Below are 10929 nucleotides of genomic sequence, written 5' to 3' on the forward strand. Positions count from 1 at the left end.
CCTTTACATCGCCTAACAAGAGTACTTCCTCGTAACCCCTTTCCCTCCCCTCCCCTCCCTCCCTCCCCTCCCTCCCTCCCTCCCTCCCCTCCCTCCCCTCCCTCCCCTCCCCTCCCCTTCCCTCCCCCTCCACTCCTGTCACTCCCATCGTCGTTCATTTTGACTAGCCATGTCAATACCTCCCTCCTCCCATCCTCTACATGCACACAACGCCTGACATGTCCTGCAGACCACCCTTGCCCTTCTCTTCGCCTACTTCGCCTCGTCAGCTGGTTCGTCTCCCTCGACCTCCTCGACCTGCCTGACTGTCAACAGAGGAAGAATCGGCCATGAGACAGTGCCTTGCTGTCTTCTTCCCAACCTTCGCGGTCTCCTCCCCTCCCCTCCCCTCCTCTCCTCTCCTTTTCAACCATCTCCTTACACAAGTCCTGCAGGCTAAGGAGGCTGACAACCTCCTCGTCCTCGGCGCCATCGCTCTGCCTGCCCTTCGCATCATCCTGGAGGCTCCTCGGGTCTTCTCCTCATCTTCTTATCTTATCTTATCTTGTCTTGTCTTGTCTCTCAGGGTTCGCCGCTAGCCAAAGTCAACGCCCTTCAAGTCGGCCAGTACCTGTTGTCCCTCCTCGAAGATGTGGGAAACTGCTCCTCCTCCTCCTCCTCCTCCTCCTCTCCCCCTCCTTATTCTCATCTGTTTGCGCAGGCGGCCAAGGGAGAGGATGCCATCAAGGCGAGCAAGAGAGCGAAGCTGACCATCGCCAGTCTCATCTGCGAGGAACTCACCGGCTGTGACTCCTCGGCCTCTGTCAAGGTCCTTCCCCCCCCTCCTCCCTCCTCCCTCCTCCTCTTGCTTCTTCCTCCTAGTGTAGCTGCCTTCGCCTCTCCTTGCTCGTTCTGTCGTTCGCCTCCTCTCTGCCAGCTCGCCCTCACCCTCGTTTCAGGTGTATTCTCGCCTCCTCACCAATGTGGAGCTCAAACTCTCCAAGAATCAGAGCAGAGTAATCCTTCTCCTCCTCCTCCTCCTCCTTCTCCTCCTCCTCCTTCTCCTCCTCCTCCTTCTCCTCCCTCTCCCTCTGCTTTTTTCTTCTCCTTCCTCACCTGAAGTTCATTCCAGGCCCTCAGCTCCGTTGCCAAGAAAGCGTTCGAAACTCTTGACGATGGCATCGCACAGGTACCTCCTCCTCCTCCTCCTCCTCCTCCTCCTACTCCTACTCCTACTCCGCCTCCTCCCTGTGCTCTGACCGATTGCTAGTCTTCAGTGCGCAGGTTCATCTCTCAGCTCGAGGAGGCGGAGGAGACAGCAGAGGAGGTTCAGCCCTGCTTCTCCCTCCCCTCCGTCGACAGCCTGAGCGAGGCCCTGACCTCCTTCCTCGTCGCCTCGCGGCTGCTGCTGCAACAGGAGGAGGAGGAGGAGGAGGGAGAGACAGGGAGAGCAAAGAAGGTGGTGGCGAAGAAGACGACGAGGAGCGTGCGGGGAAGGAGGGAGGAGGGAGACAAAGCCCAGGTCCTCTCCCCTCACAGTCCCCTGCGCGTGAGGAGGTCGACGAGGACTCGAGCGTCAGCCAAGACGACGCAGAAGGAGGAGGAGCTGGACAACCTGCTGCAGGAGCTGGTGGGCTCGATGCCTCCCCCTCCCTCCTGGTGCTGAGCTGAGTGCAGGAGAAGGAGCAGCAGGAGGAATGGCTCGGGAGAAAGAATGTGGATGAGATGGAGGTGAGAACGGGGGGGGCGCTTGGGCGCGGGAGTGACAAATGTACAGGAGGATGAAGACGAGGAGGACGAAGACGAGGAGGAGGAGGAGGACTAACTGTAGCAAGAGGAGGAGACGACTAACTGTGCAATGCGGAGGGGGAGGAGGAGATGTAATCGTTAATTTACATTCACTGACATGCTTCAACTTGTTTGTCGTGCTCCTGCTCCTGCGTCGTCAGCCCATGGTGGAGCCTCCGAGGAAGAAACCTGAATGAGAGTGATGATGGCCGCGGCGATGTCGTGAGCAGCGTGAGGGTTCGAGTTGGCCTTGCGAGAGGCGTCGGACTGGATGACAAGGCGAATCAGATCGACCGAGGAGGAGGAGGGGGAGGTAGCGGAGGGGACCCAGCTGGAGGGGGAGGTAGCGGAGGGGACCCAGCTGGAGGGGGGGGGTAGTGGAGGGGACCCAGCTGGAGGGGGAGGTGGCAGACGCAGCTGGAGGGGGAGGTAGTGGAGGGGAGGACGACCAGGTGGTGGAGGAAGAGCGATAGAGGAATGAGATTCTCACCAGTTTGCGGAGGGTTGGCTGATCGTTGAGCCAGGAGAGAACAACTTGTGCAGCCTTGTTAGCGTCAGGCTCGAAGCCTCCCATGCCTCTCTTGAGCACAAAGTCGACGTTGGCCTCCTCCTGCTGGCCGTCAGTCGAGAAGGAGAAGCAGATGGAGGAGGAGACCTGTCCGGGAAGGAAGTCGTAGACCATGCAAGGGCGACCACAAGCAGCTGCCTCGGCTATGGAGCCTGCAAGGAGATGATGATGATCACGCGTGAGAGCAGCATGATCAGCATATCCATGTTTAGAGACGATGACGTCACTTGCGAGCATGTACTCCTCGACATTGTCCAGGAACCCAACCACTCTGACCTTGACACGCTCCCTCCCTCCCTCCTGCTCGCCTTCTTCTCCCTCCTGCTCGCCTTTTCCCTTCTCTCCTCCCTCCTGCTCCCCGAGCTCTTGGCTGCTCCTCGACTCCTGTTCATGGGCTTGGGTCGGTCGCTCCTCCCCGTCCTGTTCTAGTTCGCATCCCTTGGGCCACTTGAAGCGCTCGAGCTTCTGGCGGAGCTTCTGATTCCTCCCGCAGACTGCTGGAGTGAGAGGAGGAGGAGAAGGAGGAGATTTCACTCACCGATGACTAGATGGGACTTGACGTTGCTCTCCGCCAGATGCCTCCCCAAGGATTTCGCGATCTACGATTGGGATAAGATCGGAGCAAGAGCAGAAGGAAAGAAGGAAATGGAGCAGGAGGAACGAGGAGGAGAGCAGCTTAACAGGTCTTGACCTGATCTAACTTTCCCATGCCTTCTCCTCCTCCTATCGCCAGGACAACCTTCGCGTCTCCCTCCAGCTTGAGCTTCCGCCGCTTCTCCTGCTTCGCCTCCTCCCCCCCATCCAGATGCCAGAAGCCCTGCCGGAGCGGAAGGCCAAAAACCTGCACCTGCGAGTGCGTGAGAAAGAGGTGAAAGGAGGGGACGGAGAAGAAGAGGGGGGAGGTCAAGAAAGGTTGAGGGAGGAGGAGGAAGGAGAAGGAGGCAGGAGGCAGGAGGCAGGAGGCAGGAGGCAGGAGGCAGGAGGCAAGAGGCAGGAGGCAGGAGGGAGGCAGGAGGAGGCAGCAGAAGCAGCAGCAGGTTCACTTGTTCTTTTCGCATGCCACATGTGATGGCAGTCTCATACATTTCCTCGGTAGGAACAAAAACCTGCCATGCATTTTCAACTCCTCCTGCTCCTGCTTCCCCTCCCCCCTCCCCCCCCCCTCCCCCTCCCCCTCCCCCTCCCCCTCGCACCTTGTCGACAGACACGTTGAACCACCAAGGATGCGCCTCCCCCAAGTCCGTCACGCACGTCACGAAAGGAATTCTCTTGCTCCTGTCCTGGGGCTTCGCAGGGTTAGCGACTTTCTGAGCTACGAGGGAGGAGGAAGGAGAGGAAGAAAGAAGAACACAAGAAGGGCAAGCTAGAGAAAGGGTGGACGGAAACGATTCAAGAACAACTGGAGGGAGCAGGGACAGGGTGAAGGTAGGAAGAATAGGTGCAGCGAACAACGAGCTGCGAGAAGGTGGAGCAGGAGCAGGTGGAGCAGGAGCAGGAGCAGGAGCAGGAGCAGGTACCATAAAGTGCTCGAGGGGGATCACTTGCATGATCGGATGTACAGACACGACCAGGTCCGGCATCTCAGCGGCCAGGCACCTCCTGTACCCTGACCGTACCGTTGGCTCCAGGATCTTGGCCGTCGTTCCTCCCGCGTACCCTCCCGTCCTGTCAACCTTCTCCGACGTCCTCTTGGTGTGATGGAAGATGTTCGCCCATACGTGCGGGTACGCCACCCACCAGTTGTAGAGTCGGTTCGAGAACCAAAGCGTGTAGTCCTCCTGCTCATCCTTCAGCTCCGACTCTGACTCCCTCTTGCTCCTGCTCCACTCCCCTTCCTCGCCGTGCCCCTCGCGATGCCCCGCCACTTTTCACCCAACGCTGAGCAACTCTCTACCTTGCTCTCCTGTTCTCCTTCTCATCCTCCCTTGTCCTCGCTCCTCCCTACACTTCAACCTTGCACCTCCACCTCTCTCCCTCCTGTTCCTCTACCTCCTCCTGCTCTCACCAGCACATCCACTATCTTGACTTCCAGCTGGTCCTCAGGCATCATCAAGTGTAGCGCTGCCTTGAGCGAGTTGGCCGAGGCTCGATGACCCCCTCCTGCATCTCCTCGTAAGTGTGACACCCAGACGCATCTTCATCCCATCATCATCATCATCATCATCTCCATCATCATCATCATCATCATCATCATCATCATCATCATCATCATCATCATCATCATCATCATCATCGCCATCATCATCTCCATCATCCTCTCCGTCACCTGTGTCAGACATCATGATCAGAATCTTCTTCCTTCGAGGAGCTTCCCTCTTCTTGTCTGCTGCAGCATCTTCATTCAGCTACGGAAGAGGCGCGTCAAGCTCTCCAACCTCCAGCGTCCTGATGCTCGCCATGAGCGGTCGCTTCCTCTACCCCGTCGCTCTTCTTTGACTTGGGAGCGCCATTCTTCATCTCCCTTCCCGCCCAACAGTATCAGCAGGCAGCTCAACAGATGCATCGACTGCTCACTGGAGATCGAGCGAGATATGACGCCATACGCGCTTCATGTAGTTGTTGAAATGTCCCACCTGAGCCAAGTCATGAAGAGAGTCGACTGAGGACCCAGAAGGAGCGAGATGAATGAGATCGGGGTCAGAGATATGGACAAACCTCCTCAAGCACTTCAGTCTTGATGGTGTGGATCATGCTGCTCAACTACAAAGCGGCTAGAGGGAGATACGTATTAGAACACACGACGTACTCATGTCAGGAATCGTTCGCATGCAGCTCCTTCCTTTCAGTTGCCATGGCTAATTCCATCCCCTGATTGCTCTACGGTATCGAAAGGAAGATGAAATGAACATTCTGATTCATCTCCCCACAAGCTCCTTCCCTTCCCTGTCCATGATCCTATTTCGTGACGATTCCTGCCCCTGCTCCTGCTCTCATCTCACCACCCGCCTTCTTCTCTCCCACCTCTTCATCGACCTACTCCTCATGATCCTCCTCCCATGATCCTTCTCGCTCTGCTTGCCCTCCTCCTCCTCCTCCTCCTCCTCCTCCCCTTGCCCCCTCGATCCCTCGTGTCCTTCCAGCATTTCTCAGTCCCCCACGTCACCACCACCCCCTTCCTCCCCTAGCACTACCCACCCTTCGCAGACCCTGACCCCAACCCAGTTTCGACCTCCTTCGAGGCCCCCCTACACCCACCATTGAAAACTATTTTAGTTCACCCTACCCTATTTTTACGACTCATTTTCTGTTTAAAGTACCCGTACTCGTTTGACCCTACCCCTTCAATTCGTATATCAACTTGTTAAGACTACCCCCTTGAATCTCCACCCACGTACATCTCCTGGCAATTCAATAAAGATTAGCTTAGTGCATTTCGAATATATTATTTAAGCTGATTTACTAAAAATTGTACTCTTGCCCAAGGCCCGGGCCGGCCAGCGCGCGGCCGCCGGGACTGAGCCGGGCCACTGAGATGCCAACTTCAAGCCTGATGCGCGGGGCGATGTAGATGCGTGTCGCCACTGATGCCTGTTTCATATGATGATGGCATTTGGGAAGCAGATCGTGCTGCCAGCGTGTATTGAAATCACGGCAGTGATAAAAGACAGGGAGAGAGCGTAAAGAATCAACTAAGAATGAAGTTTGGCAAAAGAATGAAGGATCATCCGGAACGTCCAGATCCGCGAACGCAAACTGCCTCGGCCGCTGCAATTTGCATTCGCAACGCTGCTGCTGCTGCGTGTAGTGGAGTACAGAGCGCATGCCCTGTGCTTAAACCTGTACTTGGCAAAGAGAAACTGGTGTCGACCTCGGAAGAGACGAAAGGAATGTTCAAGCTCACCCTGCAAAAAAGTAAGGTCTCTTCCAACATCTCAGATGGCCACACACCCTCCGAAGAGTTGTGGCACTGGTGCACAGTTGATGAGGCAAGGGTTCGTGCGGCATGGAATCGAGGAAAGGTCCGTCTTTGCAGACTTCGCCCTGCTACAACGTTACAATATGTTCTCCTCCCATCCGATTTTGACTCACGATCGCTGAAATTCCATTTGTGCAAAGTTGTCATCAAACCTTCACAAACATCGTGAGAACAACCAAACACAAGCAAGAAGGATTACCATCGACAATGAAGAGCAGAAGACGCCTTTGTCCTGAAGGCCGGGTCCAGCTGGAATGTTCCAAGCAGGAATCCAAGCATGTGAACCAGGCCAGGATGCCCCAACCGCTGGAAAAGAGGAAGCACAGTCATCACAGCTTTCTCCTTGTCGTAGTTTCTGTCATAGCAGATGTCCCCCCCGGAGACCTCGGGCCACATCACTCGAGACCTCAGCTTATCGATGCAGTACGATACAGCAGCCCCTGATCGTTGAAGCATGTACGACGGTATTCTCCCGCAAAGCCGTTGAATCATTGCCAGGTGCTGTGCTGGATCAATGGTTTCGAACGTTCGTTCCCCTTCAAACATTTCTAGCACGATGCATCCGACACTCCACATGTCACACGGGTATGACCATTCTAGCCCCAGCAACACCTCAGGCGCTCTGTAGTACGAGGTTTGAACTACTGTACCCGCAGGGCCACCATTCCAGGACGCACATCCGAAATCGATCAACTTCACCGACAGCGAAGGATCATCTAACGTCATTCCCGGTCTCGCCATCACCACATTCTCAGTCTTGAGATCAGCATGTACCAGCCCTGCCTTGCTGAGAAAGTCTAGAGCTTCACACAAATCTTTTGCAATCTTCCGTGCGATCTCCATCCTGACCCCACGGGAACGTCCTCCGTTGGTGCGGTACTCCTGTAGCGCATGATGCAAGTTGTCCCCCAGTAGTTCCGTCACAATACACAGATGTCCGAACGCATGGAAGTGAGTGTAGGGTTGCACACAGTATCGACTAGCCCCCTCCCGACGAGCCAAGATATTGAGCTTGCTCGCTTCGACCAGTGCGTCTTCAGTCGACCGCTCGTCCCTTCGGACTACTTTCATAGCCACCAGTACGTTGCGTTTCGAGTCCCATGCGGAGAAGCACACACCGAATGTGCCCCTCCCAACTTCATGGCGAGTCAGGTATCTGTCGAAGACAACCATGTTTGAGATTATGTTGGTGTCATCATTGCTGCTGATCTGGGGATGGATGGTGAGGATGTTCTGATAGAGGAAGGGGCTGCGCTGCGAAGGGAACTGGTCTGCTACGGTAACATTGTGACCTTGAGGAGGAAGGCTGCACATGGATGCTAACGGGAGGATGTCCAGAGAGGACAAGGAGGACTGCCAAGAGCCCAGGGCCTCCTCATCGGCTTGGTACCTCCTCTTACGACTGTGGAAAGGAAGTATTTCCATCATAGTGATCTGAGATTGTTTCTACAGTGGCTGTAGAATGATCAATCTGTGCACGGAAAGTCCTGCATTCACTTGGCGATCCTCACAATAGTGCGGAGGAGGATCCCAGTCGGAGTTCGGAAATAGGATCGAACGGGAGGGCCGGAATGAGGATTGTTATGAAAAACGAGCAGAAGAAGGATGATGCGGGCGGGAGAGGAGAAGAAAGTAGAGTGTTTTTGTGAAGCAGAAGGAGCAGGAGCAGGAGCAGGAGCAGGAGCAGGAGCAGGAGCAGGAGCAGGAGCAGGCTGTTCAGCGCGAGTGAGGTTGGTGGTGGAGGGGGTTTGTGGCGCCTGTTTTAACCCTGCAAATAAACTTAATATGTGCTATTAGCAATCACAGGTCTTATTTAACCACCCACCCTTCCCTGTATCTCTGTTCCCAAAGAAGGCTTTCTAAAACCAGTGAGGTAGTGGGATGTATATATTGTGATACTAATGGCCGACGTGTCAGATCCAGACCGGAGGCGAGTATGTCAATACCACCCTACCCAGTGGAACGGAGTAGTAAACATATAAATCGTGTTTTATACCAATAGCAGATAAATGGCTTATGGTACCCGTGGAAATTTTCTTTTTTTCATTCGGGTGAAAACGGAACGGTTGGACTAAATTTGATCCATGTCAAAAAAACATGTTTTAAATATAAAACTTGAGATGTAAATCTACATTGATGTTTTAAATTCAAACTCGAAAGGGAAGGGTTTGGAATCCTACCGAGAGGGTGGTACCCTACCCCTCTTCTATCGTCACTTTGATGGGAAATCGCAGGGTACAGCATATTAACTTCAAATCAAACGCCTTCATCCGGTTTGTACCCCTCTTTCCGCCCTCTCGACTGACCGCGATTGTACCCTACCTCCTCAGTAAGCCCTTTAGCTCAGGTAAGAGGGGGTCATCATGGACCTCACGATAGAACCACTTCTCAAGTTGCCCCTCATCCCTTCCAACTTACCACATGACTGACTACCCCACCCTTTAAACGACATGAATGAAGGCTTCAAGTATGGGGTACCTGGTCATTGCCTCACCACCCGGTCACTTCCCTATAAACTTGTATAAAACTAGGGGTTCTTTTTCCGGATCCCCCGGGACTCCCGTCGTGCGCAGGCTTGTTTTGCCCGGGCAACAGGTTTGACCATAGGGCCCTAGGACCCGTATCTTATGCCTCCTTGTTCCTAGCACCCGGGGCTATTAAGGGCTATCAACAGCAGGCTTGCCCTAAATTCCCACCGTCCCCTAGTGCGATAGGACCAAAGAATATCTCTGATGGATATGACTCCTATGACCTCAGCAGTCTGTAAGAGTGATCCTAGGACCGGGATACCGCAGCTCCGGTACCGCAAGAAACCAAGACCTCTTAGGGGACCGGAGGGTTGGTATGACCCTCCTAGCTACCCCTAAGTACCTGTTCGCCCTGTTATATCCACTTTTGACCTCAGCGGTCAAATAAACTGCCACCTCAAACGCCCGGAAAGAAGGAAGAGGCGTTCTAACCCCTCCTCTACGCCTGGAAACTACCCCACCCATCGTCTTCCTGCCCCCTACATTCCACACCCCTGCCTGCAGATCCTTTTTGACTTGAGAAGGCTCAGGGTAAGCGAGGGGGTGGTAGGTTATGGGTATCGAGGGTGGTCTAGAAGATGGGGGTAGTCTCGTTAGAGAGTTTCCTCTTTTTGAACAATCACTTTTTACACACTAAATTGTTTTAGAAGGGTATGCGCCTACTGAATGGTACAAATCTTTCTGCTTGTTGACTGATCATATAAATAATTTTCGCGAATGGATTTCAGAAGGTAAATTTCATTTGTTGCCGGGGATTTTATAAAAGGGTTGTAATCGCATACAATAGTACTATAACAGATAGGCTGTCATCTTTAAAAGGTATTAGTAGTTTAAATCTATTTTTATCCCTGCTGTGTTGTTGCTTTCCCGGGGAAGGTACGGTCTCTGCCCTCGCCATGACGGCTTCTCGTGTTCCGCCCATACCGGGTGGTTTCAACTCTATCGAGGTAAAGTTTCAAAGTTTGACTGAATTATTCAAATTTAATCAAACTTTTGAAGTTCTTGAGCGCACCAGGCCCTTTTTGTTTTCTGTGAGTTCTACCGAACTTGCAAACCACTCGGATCTAGGTCACGTTACTCTCCGGTATGGTACCGTGACTGGTCAAAAATTCGATGTTGGGGGTCAAACGGACACGTATCCTCCAAAAGACTCGTTTTCGTTCTCCTTGGGTCTACGGACGGGCCGCGGGCTGCCACGGTCGCCGGAAGCGCCCGGAGGCCCGGAGGCGACGGTCACGGCCCGAGTCGGCCCGGCCCCGGCGGGCGGGTGCCAAGGGCGACGGGACGGTCCGACGGACGTCAGTCTCAGCCAGGCGGCAGCCCGGCCGTGATGGATCGTATGCCAGCCGTGCCAGTCAGATAGCGCCGAGTTAACAAAAAACTCTCCTCAGGCCCTGTAAAGGCAAGACGACCTACCGTACGTGTTTCCGAAGGCGGCCGTTGAATGTGGTACAGAGACGACTATCATCGGATGCTTGCCAACTTGAAGTTGGGATGCTAGAGTTCAACTAACAAACTTGTGCTCGGCTTCACGAACCGTTAACCATACCTGGCCCCGGCCGGGGGGCTGTCAGTGTTCAACGGTTCATCTGCCAGGGGGCCGGGCGGCGCCTGGCCCGTGGGCCCGTGGCGTCCGGCGGCGATCGCGCTGTGGCACCCGGCCGGTGACCTGATTAAGTATCCTCGGAGATACACGTGGTACTCTCCAGGGAACGGCCGGAGATTTCCCGCCATTGCGCCAGGAGAGAAGAGAACGATATCACGATATGGCAGAGGCGAGATGACAAGAGAAGCGACATCACATCACATCACATCATATCACATCACATCACATCACATCACATCACATCACATCACATCACATCACATCACATCACATCACATCACATCACATCACATCACATCACATCACATCACATCACATCACATCACATCACATCACATCATCAAGAAAGAGCAGCGACAAAGCCAATCGTTCGCAAAGGAGGCAGAGAAAGGTAATGAGAGAAGTCAGGTTCTGTAGGAGAACGAAGAGGTTCTGCAGAGACGTCTCCGTATGGCGATAAAACCATGGCCACTTGACTTGAACTGAATTCTTGAACACGCCTCCTTGATTTCAAGGGGAACACGTTGCTGATGCTTCGCCTCAG

The 10929-nt window shown here is 54.2% G+C and overlaps 3 protein-coding genes across 3 annotated transcripts in view; 1 reads left to right on the top strand and 2 right to left on the bottom strand.

The window, feature by feature from the left end:
* The window catches only part of GUITHDRAFT_146692 (hypothetical protein), a gene marked incomplete at both ends in the record, with an annotated part of 3649 nt that extends 2650 nt beyond the window's left edge, over positions 1-999 (top strand). Inside the window, 7 exons of the mRNA XM_005822119.1 lie at positions 230-272; positions 316-368; positions 435-512; positions 566-631; positions 701-808; positions 862-938; positions 984-999. Of these exons, the coding sequence (XP_005822176.1) occupies positions 230-272; positions 316-368; positions 435-512; positions 566-631; positions 701-808; positions 862-938; positions 984-999 (441 nt within the window). The remainder of the gene's footprint in view (positions 1-229; positions 273-315; positions 369-434; positions 513-565; positions 632-700; positions 809-861; positions 939-983) is intronic.
* Positions 1000-1890: 891 nt separating this feature from the next.
* GUITHDRAFT_146693 (hypothetical protein) lies at positions 1891-5026 on the bottom strand (the record flags this gene model as incomplete). Its single annotated transcript, XM_005822120.1, has 14 exons — positions 1891-2034; positions 2258-2377; positions 2423-2487; positions 2563-2829; positions 2874-2934; positions 3027-3182; positions 3379-3441; positions 3529-3642; positions 3853-4113; positions 4341-4435; positions 4602-4661; positions 4711-4796; positions 4850-4908; positions 4991-5026. 14 exons carry the CDS (start codon positions 5024-5026, stop codon positions 1891-1893), a joined length of 1587 nt encoding a protein of 528 aa, XP_005822177.1.
* A 1669-nt stretch (positions 5027-6695) lies between these two features.
* Positions 6696-7388, bottom strand: GUITHDRAFT_41754 (hypothetical protein; the record flags this gene model as incomplete). Its single annotated transcript, XM_005822121.1, has 1 exon — positions 6696-7388. A coding segment is annotated over one exon (693 nt), but the record flags the coding sequence as incomplete, so codon positions are not given.
* Between the last annotated feature and the right edge of the window lie 3541 nt (positions 7389-10929).

This window comes from Guillardia theta (assembly GCF_000315625.1).
Source record: "Guillardia theta CCMP2712 unplaced genomic scaffold GUITHscaffold_131, whole genome shotgun sequence".
NCBI lineage: Eukaryota > Cryptophyceae > Pyrenomonadales > Geminigeraceae > Guillardia > Guillardia theta.